At 40.2% G+C, this 20,849-nt stretch overlaps 2 protein-coding genes across 4 annotated transcripts in view; one reads left to right on the forward strand and one right to left on the reverse strand.

Moving 5' to 3' along the window:
• The window catches only part of nt5dc1 (5'-nucleotidase domain containing 1), a 554,582-nt gene that overhangs the window by 399,239 nt on the left and 134,494 nt on the right, over positions 1 to 20,849 (reverse strand). The gene's annotated exons all lie outside the window — the stretch shown is intronic.
• LOC140460905 (uncharacterized) lies at positions 1,111 to 11,171 on the forward strand. Its single transcript, XM_072555604.1, has 4 exons — positions 1,111 to 1,170; positions 1,467 to 1,593; positions 8,466 to 8,537; positions 8,807 to 11,171. The coding sequence occupies exons 2-4, from the start codon at positions 1,482 to 1,484 to the stop codon at positions 10,636 to 10,638; spliced, it is 2,016 nt and encodes a 671-aa protein (XP_072411705.1). The 5' UTR covers positions 1,111 to 1,170; positions 1,467 to 1,481; the 3' UTR covers positions 10,639 to 11,171.

Below are 20,849 nucleotides of genomic sequence, written 5' to 3' on the forward strand. Positions count from 1 at the left end.
TTCTGCTAAATGCATCTATCTTATTTGCCTCAAATATACACTGTGGTAGAGTGTCCCACATTCTAACCACTTTGTATAAAGAAGTTTCCCCCAATTTCCTGTTGTATTTCTTGGTGGTTGTCTTATATTTTTGGCTCTTCCTCCTTGTCTCTCCTTTAAGTTGAAACACTTTTTGCATTGACCTATTACTTAATCTTAAAAATCTCTAACAAGAGAGATCAACCTCTTCAATTCTTTTTGATAGGTAACTTTCTCAGTTCTGATACCACCCTCATAAATCTTTTTGCCAGCTTCTCCAGTGCCTCCATAATTCTTTAATAAATGAGGCCAGAACTGTCTAATAACTGTATGAGAGATAATAATTTTATCTGTTATAGATAATTTTTCTTGCATTTCAATTCTATCCGTCCAGAAATGAATCAGAGATACTTATTTGCATTATTTATTGTCTTATTAAAGTACATAACTACTTCAAGCACCCTTTGTAGAATCTGTACCTCTTGATCCCATAGCTCCTCGCCCTCATTTTGACTTCACTTCCGAAGGAACACGGAATATACAATTTCCAAATTCTTCACACCCAGACACATCACCTCACAGTTATTTATATTGAAATTATTTTCACAATATAAAGCAATCTATCTGAAAATCATTATAAATGTTTAAACTGGTAGGAAATAAACAATCTTTAGATCCTACATAGGAAATCAGAAGAAATAAAGTGTTGTTTGAAATCTTAATATCTTTATGACATCATCTGTGATTTGAGTTAAACATATTTTTGCAACTTTAGTTTACAGTGGCATTGAAGAAAAACATTGATTTTTTTTAAAAATCAATCAGAATTTGCTTTGGAAGCTCTGTTCTACATTTGGTTTTGCAACTGTCTGCATGAGGTGGAGACCAATGCCAAAGAAGGCAAAACAGCTCAAACCACAAGAAATCCACTAACCTGATTTAACTTTTCCACGTTAAAAAAAAATATTCCATAATTAGCACTTGCACTTTTAAAAGGGAGGAGTTGTCAAATTTAGCGATATGTCAAGAACTGTCTACTATATAAATAGAGCAACATGCATCGTTTTGGAATCATTGCTCCAGTTGACACTCCACAAATTCAGAGGATAATCCATTTGGGTACTACATTGACTGTGGAGGCAAATTATGCTGGTAGGTTTGAGCTTCTATTTATTATCAATTTCTTAACGTGCTTCCAAGATTCATAAGGATTCATTCCTTTCATACTGTGTGCGCTCTACTCTATTTTAACTATTTTCTAGCAAATTTTGTCAACTGTTTTAACTGTCATTTGCAAACTTTATAAAATGAATTGTTACCAGAAAATGCAAAAATAATATGAACTTTACAATAATCTCAATTTGATAATATTTACAAATAACTCTATAAATTTCAACAGAAACATTGGTACAAAGGTATTCTAATAGCTCCTATTGATCCTTTTATAGATTTGAACATCAAACATGGATTCCAAACAAATCTGTGCTGTTCTGCTATTACTATCTGTGACGCTGGTCCACGGAACAGGATTTAATAGATATGCCTACATAAGGAAAAATGTAAAAAGCCACGGAGGTAAATTTAAAGATTTCACTTCGTTTCAGCACTTGATACTAAAATATGAAACTTGAGAAAGCTTAAACAGTTCTCTTTGAAAATGGTTATCTCCCACAACCCACAAGGAGAATTAATTTTTGTCCTTGAAATTACTATGCTGTTTCTCTGCCAAATGTGGAAAGAAAGAAATTTAGTCTGCATGCACGTGTTTACTCGTTCACACTAGTGCATGTGGTTGTTGGTTAATGTTTCAGAGGGTAGAGGGAGGGTCGTTTATTTTTCCTGTAGGTTTTTTTTGCATCCTATGACAGATTGAGGCATCAAGAACTAAAACAATGCAGAGTAGCAGTTGGGGAATGTGCTGCCAACTTTACAGTACTGACTGGTAGCAATAAAAGCAGTCCTGCACAATGCCTAAATCTTGATAACAATATATTAAAATTCAATGTGGCATGCACTTAAAGAACATAAGAAAAATATTACTACCATATTGTGAAGCAGATGTATTAAATTATAAATGCATGAACAGTAATTATGAAGTAATTAGATACGTTTGAAACTAATATAATTTTGATTACATCTTTGAAAGTTAAGCATTTAATTAATTTGGAGAATTTTCAGATTACGTTTGTATCTATTTAAAAATATACAAAGGAACTGATCAATTCTTGTCAAGGCAGTTAAAGGGAAAAAAAAAGTGAAAATGCCATATAGAACTATAGACTGATCTCTCAATAGAGGGGCAAGACTGGCAGTGGTTTAATCTGAGGGTTACCATGCCTTAGGCAAGGGACAAGGTTGAGAAATAGGGATCTTCACAGTAACCTCAGCCTCCTTTTGTGTGGGAACAGAACCTCACCACAAACCAGCCACCTGAGCTAATTGAACACTTAAAGAAAATACTGAAAGCTTTTTTTTTGGTAAAACCTTTAAAGAAAATAATAAAAGCTGTAAGAAAAATAGTGGTTAACATGCAGTACACAAGATGTTAATACAGGAATTGGAAAACGTCTACAATATGTGCAAAAAATAATCCTACCCATCTTGTAGACATTCCAAGAGCACGAATAATGCACATTTACCCATCAAAATGGCTATACAACTAGTACTGGTTAATTAAAAGCTTGGTTTGCAGTTATCACATTTATCAATACTGCAACAATGGTTTTTTTTTTACTCCAAACAATCATCTAGAGCTTGAAACTCAGCATGCTTCTTATTGCAAAGATGGTTGGCATAATCCTGCATCTGTTGTTGACTTGGCAACATGTAGAGGGCAGAACTATCACATAGGAAGTACTAATAAAGATATTCACTTAAAAGAATAAAACCTTTCAAGGAAAGTACACTTCTGGGGATGATCGCTTTTAACCCTTCGAGAAATCTCTGTCAAATCATTTCATGGAAGTTGCCTGTTTTCATTTATGCCCTGATAAAGTTGCAAGTATTAAAATGACGGCAAAGAATTGTGGACATTCAGTGAAGTTTCCTTTTGTGGAGTAAGCACACTGTGATAAGTTCACAATGTATTTATCCTCAATGGCCAATGAATATATCTAAATAACTTTAAATGCAGCTATATTTTATGTGAAATGAATTTCCACCAATACAAGTCATGTGACCAAAATGTCTACTGCCATATATAAGTCAGAAGCCTCACTCCAGAGTTTGAGTGCATTATTTAAATGTGCTTTATTTCAGTGCTGAACAATTAGCGAGTGGTTAAAAGTACTTACTTTTAGATAAGGCATTTACCTGTCTGCCTTCTGAAATTAATGGATAATTTATTTGCAGTATTTGAAGAGCAGTAAGGTCTCTTTGTACTTTATCCAATATTTATCAGTCAACCAGCACCACTAAAACATGCCATCTGACCATTTTTCTCACTGCTGTTTATTGTAGCTTGCTTTGTGAAAACTGGTCACAGCATATTCTTACAAAGGATATTAATGTAAACTGTTTTTAAGCTACTCTGGCATCACTAAAGGCATTTTTGAATATGTTTATTCTCTTTGTAATGGGTTTGAATGCTATGACCACTCCATTTATTCTATTTTAAAGAACGCTTGAATCAAGGTACCATAGTTCTCAGGGTGGGTCACTTGACCCAAAATGTTAAATCTGTTTTGTCTCCTTAGATTCTGCCAGACCTGCTGAGCTTTTCCAGCAATCAGTTTTTGTTTCTGATTTACAGCACCCGCAGTTTTTCATGTTTTTTTAACCATAGTTTGTATTCTGGATACTCAAGGAATTAATTTAAACTTAATATTGTCAGAGTGCAACTAGGATAAAACTGAATTTCCAGAATTTAAAACTAAATTTTGAGACTTTAACGGAATTAACCCCCGTATAAATAAACAAACTGTTCACAGAAGTTAGTCCAGATTAAAATAATTTAACACAAATAAGTGCAGTTAAATGTTGCCTATCAATATTTACGTGGCTCTGCTAAATGCACTATTCTACAGGCAAAGGAATAACACAAATGTTATGGGTCAAATAGCTTCTTGCTTCTTCTAAATTCCCTTGTAAGCATTATTGTAAAAATGAACAGTTGAAATAAATGCTCTAAGAATAAAAATCTTTATCACCATTTTAAATGGGAGACTCCTTTGTTTTCAGCTGCATCCCCAGTTCTCATCTATGCTATGAGGTAAATATCCTCTTGTCATTCACACTATCAAATGCCCTAAGAATATTTTATATTTCAAGTTTCACTGTCTTCAGTATGTACTTGTTCTTCTCAAAATAGATCACTCTACACTTCTTTGACAGTTATCTATCCAATTTACTAACCTATGTCTTCCTCGGGTCACTTGTAGTTTTATTCACAGTTAATTACAGACAGTGGTCAGAATTTAATTCTGGCAATAGGAGCCCTGCCTGCCAGCTGAAGAATTTGTGGAATCCTGAGTTTCCTTGAATGGGGAATCCCCACCAGAATTAAGAGCCTGTCAGTTACTTGACTGGACATCAGAGCTTTCCCAGAAATTAGGCTAATCAGAGACCAAGGGTTCTGCATTGTATGTGAGTACCAGTGAAAGTGATAGTTGCTGCCAGTAATGCTCCCAACCAGAAGCACATCACAGGTACACTTATATACTCCCAGTACACTTACATATTCCCAGAAGCTCACCACCAGTGGTGTGAGTTAAAGCCATTAAGTAGGCAGTAATTGTCAACTGAAGAACCTCAATTACATCATCTACAAACTCTCCCATTCTAATTTAATTGAACACAGTGGTCTATTCACAACTGATCATAAACACCTCCCCCTTCAGATTTTCCACCAGAAGGGAAGAGATTCTGCCCATTAATTCCATGTTGATGACAGTGATAGCAATATTCATGTAGACAAATCCAGGTCTTGATTTCGCAATCTAAAGGAAAGCAAGGATGCCAACATTGGACCCTTGGAGTCTTTTAGTTTCTTCCAACCTGTCCACCAAAAGCAGTATGGAGCCTGCCTACCATCACCCTTTACTGCAACACTGGTTCACTAATACATGCAGCCACTGAATTTCCTATGCCCTAGTTCAGTGAGCCCTCAGCACGCACTGACAAGCGACTTGCCAACTGTATTCTGCTGAAGACCAAAAGTGAAAATGGTTCAGGCCTTGTGCTGAGTTAGGTGATGGATGAACCACTTACTTTACCAAAAACTTAGATTTATACTTTAAACGGAAACATATGAATTAGGAGGCGGCCACTCAGCCCCTCAAGTCTGTCCATAATGGCTGACCGAATTACTCCACATTCCTACTTACCCCTCCAATAATCTTTGTTACCCCCTTGTATATCAAGAGTCAATCCACCTCTGCCTTAAAATATTCAAAGATTTTGCATTTACTGTCTTTTCAGTAAGAGCATTCCAAAAACTTACAGGCATTGAGTGAAAGTATTTCTCCTCATTGTCTTAAATGGACGACAGGACATTCTCTCATTACATCCTCTGCACATCCATCCTATGAACTTGTCCAGTTCAATCGAGTTGCTTCTTAATCTTTTCAACTCCAGCAAACACGAGCCTGTTAGCCTGTTCAACCTTTTCTCATAAGACACGTGGCCCATTCCAGACATTAAGTCTTGGGATTCTGGAGTAGAGTGGTGCTGGAAAAGCACAGCTGTTCAGGCAGCATCCAAGGAGCAGTAAAATCAACGTTTCGGGCAAAAGCCCTTCATCAGGAATACCTAAAACGTCGATTTTACTGCTCCTTGGATGCTGCCTGAACTGCTGTGCTTTTCCAGCACCACTCTATTCCAGAATCTGGTTTCCAGCATCTACAGTCATTGTTTTTACCTATTAAGTCTTGGGAACATTCACTGAACTGCTTCCAGTACACTTATATATCCCCTGAGATAAGGAGACCAATACTGTACTCAGTACTCAGATATGGTCACACCAATGCCCTGTAAAGTTCAAGTAAAACCAGCTTACATTTGCAATCAATTCCCCTTGTAGTAAAATTTTCTGCTGTACTTGCATACTAAACATTTGCAATTCATAAATGAGGACACCCAAATCACTGCCTCTTACAGTTTTGCAATCTCTTCTCATTTAATCTTGATTTTAAAAACAAAATCGTTACCAAAACAGACAATTGCACATTTCCAATGTCACACACTATGTAAAAGATCTTTGTCCACTCACTTAACCTATCTTAACCCTTTCATAGCCTCCTGTATCCTCTTGCTATATACCTTCAGTCCCTTTATCCGAGTCATTTATATAAATTGGTAAAGTTGATTTATTATTGTCACATGTACCAAGACACTGAGAAGTACTGTATTAGTGCTAACCAGACAAATCATACCTTACATAAGTACATCAGGGCAATAGAACAGAGTACAGAATATAGTGTTACAGCCACAGAAAAGGTGCTGAAAATAGGAAATGTGACTAAGATATCAGATGGAGAGTCTATTTTCTTGTTCAGCATTGACGAGTTGGACTGAAGGCTCAGTTTCTGTGCTGTATGACTTTTATTTACATTCTGACAATACTGATCACTAAGTGACAGCCAAAACCTTGGAATGACTTTCACACAAATATATTGAAAACAACTATAGAACTTGATAACCAACTGCTGTACTTACAGCAAATTTCAGCCTATCAACTTCTTCTGTTTATAATGTATTTTGGATTAATTCCTTTTGTACTTAAATAGGAAGTTTTTATTGAACATAAGCCAACATGTCTGAAAACACTAAAGGGACTTAAAGTGTTCTGTCGCCCTTTAAGTTATCCAACAAAGCAGAACCCACAGGTTTATTTTTCCTTTGCGTTTCTGTCAAGGAGAACATTCAGGAGAAGTCTACTTGCCCACAAACCACAAAATCCGGGTCACTAAATCAGTTGAAAATTAAGCACTGAGGGCACTCTGAACTGTCAGAGTTATTGGGTTTCAGATCGGTCTGCTCTCTCAGGTGGGAGTTACATTTTTTTAGTAGCCACTATTTGAATGCTTGTATTGGAATTCTTTCTGCTGTCCAGGTCAATATTTATTCCTCAACCAAAATAGCTCCATCAAAAACAGTTTAATTGGTCATTTATTCTTGTGCAAACTGATTGTCATATTTCCAACGTAGCAGCAATTGTACTTCAAAACTAACCATTGGCTTTGAAGCATTTTCAGACACTGAGGGTCTCGAAAGATCCAAGTGAATCGGAGTTCTTTCTATCTTGCATTTATGGTCATTATGTTAGTGACTTAGGGAGGTGAAGATCAGAAGTTAGAAGATTATTCAAAATTTCCATCTGGTAAGAATGCCAAAGTAACAGTTAATGACTATGCTTCCAGAATAAACCTTCTACATAATTGATACATTAATGAATGACATCAGAGGCACAGGTCAACATGAGCTACCAGAATCACTCCTGCATAATGCTCTGTCCACAATGTGAAGAATTACAATATTATGTTACATTCTAATTTTATGCTGAGGTTATGCTATCTTTGCTGCATCGTTCTTTTTTTCCTGTTTTCCCAGAGTTGAGCAATTGGAATTAGGAACCCTGGGCTACTTTTCTTTTTAATTGAGGAACAGTTAACTTGCAGTGCACTTAACATTACACAGACTAATGTTAGCTAATTCTGTACAGACAGTAAATCAAGCATGTGATCTTTGCAATGTGTGTTACCTTATTCAGTGCTGAATTAGACAGATTATTTTTGTTAACAGCAATGTTAAGTGATTAGAGAGACTAGAAGGAAAATGGAGTTAAGGCCACAGTCAGATCAGGCATAATCTCTGAAACTGCAGAGTAGGCTCAATGAATCAAGTGGCCTGCACCTGTTCCTTGTCATACATCATGTCATCTGAATCATAGCATGTGATTACTGAATCATCATAATACTCGTTAGCTTTTTTTGGGGTTTTATTTTCTTACTTGAATATGGTTTATGCAACACTTATTTCACAAACCAAAACAGAGTTGAGCTTGCACGTATTATTTTGCTGGATATATTTCACCCGGTGACTGTCGATCCAACTCTGCATAGAAATTGAATACAAACCTAAGCGAACATTTCACAATAATACTGAGGGACTGATTTCATGAGACATCAAACTAACCTCCTGTATGCCTATCCTGTATGAACAATTGTACAGCACTTTTTGAAGTTAAGCACAGAGTTTTTCTATTGTCATGGCTAACATTAATACTCAAACAAGAACAGATTCACTAATTAGCATTGCACTAATTAGTTACTACGTGCCCCTACAAAGTAACGAAAGCTTATTTTCTTTAAAGGTAATTCAGTCCACTGTGAAACACTTTGTGATATCCTAGGGTGTGAAGGATTCCAGATAAGTGCAGGGTCCTTTGTTCAAAAAAAGTCTTTTCAAATTGCTGCATTTATTCATCATTTTCTTTCTGAAAAAAACAGATTACAATGTAAAAGCATATGATTCTCAGAACTCTGAAGATGAGGGATATGAAGACAATGATGAAAGCAGAGGTGAGCAACATGCAAACTTTGTACATCTGAAACCGCTTCAGCAACAAGACAAATGTGAAAGTTAAATTCAAAGTTTTTAATGAGATGGTATCATTGAGCTGGAGTTTTCAAATTTACCACTCCTGCATAACATTGCAATTGCCTCATTTTCATGATAATTTCGAAAGTGAGATTATTTTCAAAATCTTCAACGAATACCATCAAATTTTTAAAAAATGAAACAATTCAAAAAGGCTGAATCTAAACTATGCTTCATTTTTAAACTGTAGATGTAGGAGCAGAACAGGGCCTGCAAGGTCCTCCTGGACCACGGGGCCCACCAGGACCTCCTGGGAAAACAGGCGTTGGAATGCCAGGTGCCCCAGGCAAGCCTGGAATGCCAGGAGCTCCAGGATTGCCAGGAATGGGAAAACCAGGAATGCCAGGCGCACCAGGAAAGTCAGGTGAAAGAGGAGCTCCAGGACCAAAAGGCGATAGAGGACCACAAGGGATGCCCGGATCTAAAGGCAATCCAGGAGCACCAGGATATCCCGGGCCAGCAGGGCTGGCTGCTGTTGGTAAACCAGGTCCACAAGGACTACCAGGTGCTCCAGGGGCATCAGGTAGACCTGGAGAAAAAGGAATGCCAGGGCATATGGGTCTTCCTGGAGCAAAAGGGGAAAAGGGAGTTGGACTTCCTGGGCGTCCCGGGAGCAGAGGGGCAACAGGACCACAAGGGCCTCCAGGATCACCTGGACCAGTAGGATTAGGAAGTGCTGGAGCACCTGGCCGTCCGGGTCAACCAGGTGAGAAAGGTGCAATGGGCCCTCCAGGTGCACCAGGATATGCAGGTGCCCCAGGCCCAAAAGGACCACCTGGAAATCCAGGTCTTCCAGGACGTGGAAAACCAGGAGCGCCAGGTGAATCCGGGTTACCCGGAGCTCCTGGAAACAAAGGTAATCCTGGTCCACAAGGTTTACCAGGTGCACCTGGACTGCCAGGTTTCGGAAAACCCGGTATACCCGGACTCAAAGGAGAGCCTGGTTCTGTGGGTCCTGTTGGTTATCCAGGAGAGAAAGGAGAGGCAGGGGCAACTGGGGCACCTGGAGCACGTGGAGCTGTTGGGCCAGTAGGTTCACCCGGACCACAAGGTGCCAGGGGCTCACCAGGAGCTAACGGTGCACCAGGAGAGAAGGGGGAATCAGGCCCTGCTGGCGCCCGTGGATACCCAGGGCCAAAGGGTGAAACAGGCCCTGGTGGTGCCCCAGGTAAATCAGGAGCTCCAGGAATACCAGGTAGACCAGGTTCACAAGGACCAGTTGGTGCAAAAGGTAGCATGGGAGGTCCTGGTGGACCAGGAAAATCAGGAATTCCTGGGCCTCCAGGTCCTCAAGGACCACCAGGTTATCCTGGTGAAGCCGGATCAAGAGGAAGTGCAGGACCACCTGGTCCAAGAGGTCCACCTGGTTCTCAAGGTTCTCAAGGGTTTTCAGGGGAAAAGGGAGATCCAGGCCCTCCAGGTCCACCAGGTCCTCCTGGAAATTTCTATGGGAAAATGGCAAGTGGCTCACCAGGTGCACCAGGGCTGAAAGGTCCACCTGGACCTCCAGGCCAACCAGGCCTTCCTGGACCACCAGGCCCACCAGCAGAAGTGATCATGTCCCCAGGCAAATATGATTATAGTGGCTACATCAAATCAGGAGAACCCTCAGCTGGGTTACTCAGTCCATACCCAGCTTTTACAGCCATTCTTTCCCATTCGTATTACCCAGCTGGACAAGCAATAGCATTTGACAAAATATTGACCAATTCAAATAATAACTACGATCCATCAACCGGTATTTTCACATGTGAAATATCTGGCATCTATCAATTTAATTATCAAATACAAGTTAAGGGAGCAAACGTTTGGGTCGGATTATACAAAAATGATGAGGCTGTGATGTACTCATATGATGACTATACAGAAGGTTACGTTGATCAGGTCTCAGGTAGTGTTACATTATACCTACATGAAAATGACCAAGTCTATGTACAGTTACCTACAGAAGAGTCTAATGGCTTATATTCTTCTGACCTCATGTATTCAGTATTCTCAGGGTTTCTAATTGTCCATTCATGATATGCACAAGCTTGAAACATGGACTTGACTCCATGATCCATGTTCTATTCCATGTGACGTTAACAAAATTTAGTTAATGGAGCAAGCTAAAAGAAAGGACAACTGTTGAATAGAAGGGTAGCTATTGTTACATTAAAAAACATACAGTTCTGCCCAGTCAACTGCTGTATTGTCATCATCTGCAAAATGTCATTTACTCAAAACAAGGTCCTTCGGGTTTTTGAGATATACCCAAGCAACAGAGATGTAATTAGTCCTCTCATGAGATGTTTCATAAAGTTACCCTGATATTCTATTTTTAAAGAAACTGTTGTTATACTATCAAATTAAAATTTGGCTGTCCCTCTTTATGTAGAAAATATTGGTGCAAAACAAAATTGTACTTGACATTTACAGTTTCACAGGTGCTCAGCACTGGCAACTAATCTTAATCTGATTTAATTAAATCCAGTCATGTTCAATTGCATTTTTTAAAATTCAACTTCATCAAATTTAATAACATCCCTTGTGTCAAGATCAGTTGAATCCCATTGTTCTCTGTATTTCAATAATAAATTACATTATTTTGCTTTTCATTTGTAAAAAGCACCTTATTAATGCTAAATCAATCTAAGTGACATTGATAATGTATGTATTCTCCAAAAAACATGTCTACAGTCACATAAATGATATTATCGTAAATCACAAAATACTTCTGTATGAAATTGATCTGTGACATAGCGGGTTTCTCAAATAATGCAGTATCACAAGTGCATTTTTGTTACTGTGCAGATAAATAAATGGTGATTGTTACAAATTTCAGTCTACACTGAGTGTTCTTACAAATCTAGTGTCCGTGGTTAAATTCATAAGGTGACCTCACATTTACGTTGATCAGGAAGATAGCTCTATTGCCAAGTATCTAATTCAGTGCCGACATGACCTTTTTGGGGATGGGGTGAGGGGGTGATCAATAACACTATTTAATATCTGCACTGGATCCTGGGACCTTGCAATGCTAGTTCTGATTGATTGAACGGTGAAATACATGAAAAGAATATTGCTTCACATTAAATATTGTTTACTATTTAATTTATAACATCAAAATTACAAGGCTTTTGACCTTCAAATAGACCCACATCAATTCATATTTCTTTATTCCAGAAATGAACTGTCTATAATTTATTAAGAGTGATTGCTCTGCTCCAACCTCACTAATACTTTTAACCAAAGCAGAAATCAAAAGGTAAATCTGTGACCCGGCTACAGCTTTGTGTACAGATAAATGGGATTTCAGTGAAAACTACCATAACTAACAAACACTCTCTGCCTCCGACTTTGTTGCAAGAACGAATGAAACTGGCATTGCCAATATAGCTGGGCCTCTTAATGTGCTCATACTAAAGCAACAGCTTACATTTAGATAGGACTCTGAAAACAAAGAACACATTTTGGAAGATGCCTTACAGAAAAATTATTAGGCACAGTTGACACCAGCTTGCATAAGTAGGGTATTAGTGTGGGTCTGCAAATCCTGACCAAAAAAAAGTGGATCGTTGGAGGAACTTAACAAAGGAGTTCCAAGCAGTGAGGTAGAGAGGTATGGAAGGGAAGTCCAGAGTTTAAAGCCTGGACCAACAAAGATTTAGCTGCCAACGATGCAGCAATACAGTGATCCAGAAACATCTGAAACTGGAGAGTAAAGATCTCACCAAGGGCTTGTTGGAATGGAGGCTACACAGATAGGGAAAGGTGAAGACTGAAAATTTAAAAAGAGGATAGAAATTTTAAAGTTTATGTTTGAATACCAACATAGATTATGAACCACAGGAAACAAAATTTGCAAGGGGTCAGATGAGGGAAGCAGAGTATTTGATGATCTCAAGTTTCAGGCACGTGAAAGGTGCAAGGTTGAACAGGACACAGCTGACATTGTCAAATCTAAACCTAAATAACTCATAGATCAGGGTTTCTGGAATCTGAGCTGAGATAGATATTGCACACGTTTATGTAATAATGGTGTGAGAGAAGGTATGTGATCAGAAGATCAAAGTCCAGTTTAACTACAGACTGTCGCAAGAGACAGCCAGATTGAGTCAATGGCTGGGCAAAGGATTTCTGGCAGGAACGAAAGGTAATAACGAATCTCTCAAACGTGTTATTCTAAATCAGAGGATATGCGTTCAAGTTACACCTCAGAAACAATGGGAGCAGGCAAGGTTTCAGTTTTGCAACCAATTCCAAAGATGATACGTCTGCAAGTGCATCCATTTCTCAACACAGAACTGAAGATTTTTTTGTAAATATATTTATTAGCAATTTTTTTTTAACTTTACAAACATATAAAATTATTGAAAAACACAATCAATAACAAATATCAGTATAATAAAAAGAAAAAATAACACAAGTTAGAATACAACCACTGTCTACTAACTACTAACCTACCCTATAATACAAAACAAACCCTAACATTGTGCAAAGCAGCACCAAAAAAAAGCAAAAAACAAACCACAAAATACAGAACAGCTATGATCGGCGCAAAGTTCCCAAACAAAGGAACAGGAGCATTGTATATATACCCGTATTAACTCAGGAGACTCTCTCCAGGGCCCAGGGCTTGACAAATCTAACCACCCTAGTTAAACAAACACCCTAATTAAAATAACTGACAAATCTATATCCAAATAACTCAAGTAGGGCTGCCATGTCTTATAAAAATGGTCTGTTGTGTGGTGCACCATGTTTGTAAAAAAAGTCCAAGCGAATGTGCTCCATAATTAATTTCTGCCATCCCAGAAAGCCCGGTGGGTTCTCAGACACATAGTTCATCAGAATATTCTTTCGTGCACAGTATGCAAGAATATTAAATAGTTTCGTCCCATGTCTGTCTAAAGATGGTAAATTCAGTAGACCTAAGAGAAGAGATATCGGGTCTGCTTTGACTTCAGTCCTCAATACCCTCCCTATCTCTCCTGCCACAGCGCTCCAATAAACACGGGACCTGTGGCATGTCCAGAAGCAACGGGTAAGAGTACCTACACTTATTTTACATTTGGGGCACACTGAAGATGCCCCTTTTTTAAACTTCGCCAGAAGGTCTGGTGCTAGATGAGCCCTGTGCAGAACTTTTAACTACGTAGCGCATGTCCTGTTACAGACTGAGATCTTTCGAGTATTCTCCCATATGTTCTCCCATGTCTCAGAAGAGATCTCCACTCCTAGCTCTTGCTCCCAGGCCTCACATAACCAGTTAATATCCTGCCAGGCCCTGCCACCCAGCAGGCGATAGAGGGCACTAACTGAAAGGGTGCTTGAGGAACGTAGCAACAACCTCTCTGTATCGGGCTTATAGGGCTTAGTGAGAAGTGTAGTCTTCTTCTAACCTGAAAAAAACAGAAAAGATCTCTTCTGGGCAACCCATATTTGCGACTCAGTTGCTCAAAAGACATCACGACCTTTCCCTCAAACAAGTCTCCCAAACTAGAAACTCCTCTCGCTGCCTATAGTTTGAACCCTGAGTCCATCATCCCTGATCGGAACCCTGGCATGCCAACTATAGGTGTAAGTGGTGAAGTCTTGGATAAACAACCCTCACTCTGACGCATCGCCCTCTATGCCTTGACTGTACTAATGACAATGGGGTTCCGGCAGTGATCCATAACTGTCCTCATCTTATCCATGAACAACAGGTTAATAAGAGGGCACTTTGCTTGAGAAACCTCGATATCCAGTCATATTGAGTTTGGATCGTTACCTGCCCAATTGCAGACAAAGGACTGCAGGGAATTCAATTGATACCTTCTGATGTCTGGGAAATCAATTCCTCCCTCTCCTTGAGGCAACAGCAATTTAGTAAGTTTGATGATGGGCAGCCCACGAAGCCAGACAAAGGAACCAAACCACCCCAAAGCTTCCTTAGTGTTGACCTGGGAAACGTTATAGGGAGCATACGCATGGAATAAAGCAAACGAGGAAGAACATTCATCTTAATGAGATATATTTGGCCCAGCCATGAAATTGGAAGAGCCTCCCATCTATGGAGATCTTGCCTAATATTGTTGAGCAAGTGAGCAAAGTTAGTCCAAAATAACAGATCAAACTTGGGGGTAATAAAAATGCCTAGGTATCAGAATCCTGACCGTGACCACTTAAAAGGGAACTTAGAGCCACCTTCAACTTCTGGCACATCCTTAAGGTTTAGATTAGATTAGATTAGATTACTTTTTAGATTAGATTACTTACAGTGTGGAAACAGGCCCTTCGGCATAACAAGTCCACACCGACCCGCCAAAGCGCAACCCACCAATACCCCTAACCTAACACTACGGGCAATTTAGCATGGCCAATTCACCTGACCTGCACATCTTTGGACTGTGGGAGGAAACCTGAGCACCCGGAGGAAACCCACGCAGACACGGGGAGAATGTGCAAACTCCACGCAGTCAGTCGCCTGAGGTGAGAATTGAACCCGGGTCTCTGGCGCTGTGAGGCAGCAGTGCTAACCACTGTGCCACCGTGCCGCCCACAAAGGTTCCCCAAAGGCATAGCCTCCAATTTTGCAAAGTTAATCTTATGTCCTGAAATTGCCCCAAATGAATTGATACATTGTATCAAATGGAGTACTGAGGTCATCAGGTTCGATAAAAACAGAAGGACATCATCCGCGTACAGTGTAATCTTGTGCTCTCTCGATCCCACTTCCGGAGCGGTTATGTGGACTTTCTGACGAATGGCCTCTGCCAGCGGCTCTATCACCAACGTAAACAACAATGGTGAGAGGGGGCAGCCTTGCCGACTACCTCTACCAATTGTAAAATCCCCAGACTTCACCCCGTTGGTGATGACCGCAGCCAGAGGGTGGCAATATAAAACCTTCACCCACTCAGCAAAGACTCCACCCAACCCAAACTGTTCGAAGACATAAAAAGGATACGGCCATTCCACCCGGTCAAATGCTTTCTCTGCATCTAAGGAAATCACCAACCCCTGAACTGATCGTTGCTGACAAACTTGGACCATATTCAGCAACCTTCTAATATTATTAGAGGACCTACGGCCCCTTATAAAGCCTGTCTGGTCCTCTTTAATAATGTGGGGCAACACCTTTTCCAATCTCAGCGCCAGGATCTTAGACAGAATCTTGAAATCTGAATTTAATAGAGAGATGGGCCTGTATGAGGCACAAAACTCAGGAACCTTCCCTTTGTTAAGTATTAAGGAAATATTAGCTTCTCTCAAAAATGGTGGTAGGCATTCACGCATATAAGAGTGATTGTACATCTCCAACATCAGCCCTGACAGAATCCCTATAAACTCCTTATAAAACTCACCCGGGAGACCATCAGGGCCAGGCACTTTCCCACTCTGAAGTTGCCCAGCTGCTTCCCGGTATTTCCTGAACTGACAAAGGGACATTAAGGAGAGAGGCCTGTTCTAAGGTTACCCCTGGGGGGGGGGGGTCCGAGTTATTTAAAAAAGGTCTCCATTTTAGCCCTCCTGTCCTCGCAACCTTCAGACCAATACAATTCAGAGTAAAAGTTCCAAAAAGCCTCATTGATCTTTTTAGCATCATATGTAAGGACCCAACACTGTCTCTGATTGCAGTTATGGATTGGGGAGCATGCATTTTCCTAGTCAGCTACGCTAAATACTTCCCTGGCCTATCCCCATATTTGAACAGCCTTTGTCTAGCAAAAGCAAGTTCTTTCTTTGCATTTTGTGTCAGTATTGAATTCAAGGTAGCCCGGAGGAGCGTGATCCACTACAGCTTAGTCACCGAAGGCTACGCAAAATGTGCTGCCTCCGCGGCTTTCAACCACATCTCAAGCAGATGCTGCTGTTCCTCCTTCTGTCGTTACCAGCTAGCCAAATACAAAATAGCTAATCACCTAGCAAAGGCCTTAGCAGTCTCCCATAGCAGAGACGGACTATTAGCCGTGCCTGAGTTGATAGTCAAGAATTCCTGAAACTCCTTCAAAAAGCGTTCCACAAATTTGGAATCCTTATGGAGAAGAGGGTCCAAATGCCAGTGCTGCAAACTTAGCCCTTCACTCTTGGCCTTAACCTCCAAATATACTGCCGCATGATCAGAGATAGCTATATTCCCAATTTTACAATCCATAATCGAATCCAGAAGGGCCGATGGAGCCAGAAAGAGGTCAATCCTCATGTGACATTTATGTGGATTTGTAAAAAAGGTGAAGTCCCTGCCAGTAGGGCTAAGACATCTCCAAATATCCACCAGCCCCAACTCCTCGCATAAGTCAGCTCCCAGCTTGGCCTGTGAAAAAATAGTTGGGGGCCCACAAGGCATCCTGTCCACTGTTGGATCCAAAAAACAATTAAAATCCCCCCCATATAATAATGTGCCGTGTTCCAAAAGCACTCAATTTAGAGAAAGCACTAATCAAAGATTTGAGGGGTTGTGCCGGAGGACAGTAGACATTTAAAATGCTGTATTCCTCCCCATGTATCAGGGCTTTAAGTATCACAAACCGTCCCTTCTCATCTTTCACCTGCTCTAATAATGTGAATGAAAGAGTTTTCTGGATAAGTACCGCCACTCCCCTACTTTTAGAAGTAAAGGATGAAAAGAATACCCGGTCATAACCCCCTTGTTGTAATTTCCTGCAACAAAGTAATATCAACCCTTTTCCTTTTAAGGCTAGAAAGCACTTTTTTCCTTTTAACAGACGAATGACTTCCCTTAATGTTCCAGGTGCACCATTTAATAAGATACTTAGCCATATCCACTTTCAGAGACCCTTGAACCCCTCAGAGGGAGAAACTGCTTACAAAGCACCAAGCATAAGTAAATAAAGACTCAGAGTCGAAGAACTATATATACAATAACAATTCTATCATAACTGTGAACAACTATTACTACCAAAAAACTACAAAGAAAACCAAATTTAAAACCTTGAATGGAAGACATTGGGGGCACTCACCTTACCCATCCCCTCTTTCACAGCTCCTTCAAACACGTACTGTGCCCAGCCATAGGCCAGGAAAAAAAACAAGGAGATGATCCTTAAATTAAGAGAAAAAAGACAAAGTCAGGATGCACACTCCACCTATCCCTAGTTTCATGTCACCCCTACTTGCGACTAAAAGAGAAACAGAACAAACAAAAATCAAGGGGGAGAGACAACGAAGAACATCCACAAAATTTCCCATCAGAAAACCCAGTTTGTAAAAAAAATTAGAAACAACTTATTCCAAGGTCTTTTCCCTCCTTTCCAAAAAGAAAATTGTTAGGGAGAAAGAAAGGAAGGGAAAACATGAGGAACGATAGAAAAGAGAACAAACATTAACTGTATTCTTCAGGCCAAACCGTCTTAGTGTCATCTGCACATTTACTAACCCATCCTTCTATGTCTTCATCCAGGTCATTCACAAAAATGACAAACAACAGTGGACCCAAAACAAATCCTTGTGGTAGCCCACAAATAACTGAACTCCAGGATATATATTTTCTATCAAACACCACCCTTTGTCTTCTTTCAGCTAGCAAATTGCTGATCCAAATCACTAAATTACCTTCGATCCCATGCCTCCATTCTTTGTGTGATAGTCTGCCATGGGGAACCTTATCAAACGCCTTACTGAAGTCCATATACACCACATCAACCGTTTTACCCCCATCCACCTTCTATTTGGTCACCTTCTCAAAGAACTCTAAGGTTTGGGAGGCATACCCTACTCTTCACAAAACCGTATTGACTATCCCTAATCAACTTATTCCTCCCTCGATGATTATAAATCTTATCTCTTCTAACCCTTTCTAACACTCTACCCACAACCAAAGTAAGGCTCACAGGTCTATAATTTCCAGGGTTGTCTCTACTCTCCCTTCTTGAACAAGGGAACAACATTTATTATCCTCCAGTCTTCTGGCACTATTCCTGTAGAAAATGACGACATAAAGATCAAAGCCAAAGGCGTGGCAATCTACTCCGTGGCTTCCCAGAGAATCCTAGGATAAATCCCATCTGGTCCAGGGGAACTTAGCTATTTTTATACTTTCCAGAATTGCTAACACCTCCTCCTTGTGAACATCAATCCCATCTGGGCGAGAGTGAGGACTGCAGATGCTAGAGATCAGAGTTAAGATTAGAGTGGTGCTGGAAAAGCACAGCTGGTCAGGCAGCATCTAAGGAGCAGGAAAATTGACGTTTCAGGCAGGAGCCCTTCATCAGGTCAGATGCTGCCTGACCTGCTGTGCTTTTCCAGCACCACTCTAACCTTGACTCTCAATCCCATCTAGTCTAGTAGCCTAGATCTCAGTTTCTCCCCGACCACATTGTCTTGTTCTACTGTGAATACTGATACAAAGTTTTCATTTAGCTCTTCCTCTATTTCCTCTGACTCCACGTACTACTTCCCACCACTATGCTTGATTGGCGCTAATCTTATTCTAGTCATTCTTTTATTCCTGATATGCATGTAGAAAGCCTCAGGTTTTCTTTGATCCTATCCACCAACGACTTCTCATGTCCCCTCCTGGCTCTTCTTAGCTCTTTCAATTCTTTCTGGCTAACTTGTACCTCTCAAGTGCCCTAACTGAGCCATCATTTCTCCTCCCAACATAAGCCTTCTTCTTCCTCTTGACCAGAGATTCAACTTCCTTAGTAAACCACGGCTCCTGCACTCAACAAATTCCTCCTTGCCTCACCGGTGCATACTTATCAAGGATCTGCAGTAGCTGGTCTTTGAATAACCTCCACATTTCTATTGTGCCCATCCCCTGCAGTTTCCTTTCACATCCTATGCATCCTAATCTTGCCTAATTGCATCACAATTGCCTTTCCCCGAGCTATAACTCTTGCCCTGTGGCTTATACTTTCACCTTTCCATTGTTAAAGTCAACATAAACAAATTGTGATCACTGTCACCAAAGTTCTCACCTACCTCCAAATCGAACACCTGGCTGGGTTCATTAGCCAGTATCAAATCTAATATGGCCTCAACTGTGTCTATAAGCCCTCCTGTCCACACTGGACAAAAAAACTGACCTAAAATACTTAAAGTACAGTATTCTCAGTCAATACTTGGAAAGTTAAAGGCCCCATAACAACCACTCTGTCACTCTTGCTCCTATCGAGGATCTTCTTTGCTACCCAATCCTCTACCCCTCAAACTATTCGGAGGTCTATAGAAAACCTGCAAAGGTGTGACCTCTCCTTTCCTGTGTCTAATCTCAGCCCATTCTACCTCAATATATGAGTCCTGAAACATCTTTTCTGCATCCATAATACCAGATATCCTAAATTAATCTCGTCACATTTGCCAGCATTTGGCCCATATCCCTCTCAACGATTCCTACTCATAAACCCATCCAGATGCCTTTTGAAATGTTGAATTATACCAGCCTCCATCACTTCCTCTGGCAGTTCATTCCATACACAATCCTGTGTGCGAAAAGGTTGCCCCTGAGGTCCCTTTAAAATCTTTCCCCTCGTACCTTAAACCTCTAATCTTGGACTCCACATCCTGGGGGAAAATACCTTACCTATTCATCCTATCCATGCCCCTCATGATTTTATAAACCTCTATAAGGTCACCCCTCAGCCTCTGACACTCCAAGGAAAACAGCCCCAGCCTTTTCAGCCTCTCCCTATTGATCAAACCCTCCAACACTGGCAACTTTCTTGTAAATATTTTCTGAACCCTTTCAAGTTTCATAACATCCTTCCTATAGCAGGGAGACCAGAATTGCATGCAGTATTCCAAAAGTGGCCAAACCAATGTCTATACAACTGCAACTTGACTTCCCAACTCCTATACTCAATAAAAAGGATCACTTCTATTATGGATACCTTTCTCCTGGATCCAACTGAACTTATGATTTAACTGAGTCAATTTATCCAGGTTTCCTTCAAGTTTCAATAATTCATTAATTATTGCACGAGAGAAAAAAAACTTATGCAATTCAAAGACACATAGGTTAGAAATAAGTGACAAGTCACAAAGACAAAATGTTTAACAAGATAGATATAGGGATAAGTCTCTGAATTGTTCATGAGAAACAAATAATTAAATGCTGTGGCCACTGCACTGAAGGTTACTGGTAACATTGGCATGACTAGGTAAAAACAGCTGACTTCGCCATCCTTAGCTTTGCAGATTGGTTGAGATTCTACACTTTGATGCCTTTTAATGAAGCCCAAATTCTAGAATTCAGGGAGAAAGAGAGAGTCCTTTACTGTCATGTTATTTCTTTTCAACAAATT

This window comes from Chiloscyllium punctatum, chromosome 3 (assembly GCF_047496795.1).
Source record: "Chiloscyllium punctatum isolate Juve2018m chromosome 3, sChiPun1.3, whole genome shotgun sequence".
In the NCBI taxonomy this organism is placed as follows: Eukaryota; Metazoa; Chordata; class Chondrichthyes; order Orectolobiformes; family Hemiscylliidae; genus Chiloscyllium; species Chiloscyllium punctatum.

What these genes read in the sequence shown, in the direction of transcription:
- LOC140460905 (XM_072555604.1), top strand. Translation starts at nt 1,482, where the DNA reads ATGGATTCCAAACAAATCTGTGCTGTTCTGCTATTACTATCTGTGACG. An exon ending in AAATGTAAAAAGCCACGGAG is followed by an intron (nt 1,594 to 8,465) that starts GTAAATTTAAAG and finishes TGAAAAAAACAG; the next exon opens with ATTACAATGTAAAAGCATAT. An exon ending in AGACAATGATGAAAGCAGAG is followed by an intron (nt 8,538 to 8,806) that starts GTGAGCAACATG and finishes TTTAAACTGTAG; the next exon opens with ATGTAGGAGCAGAACAGGGC.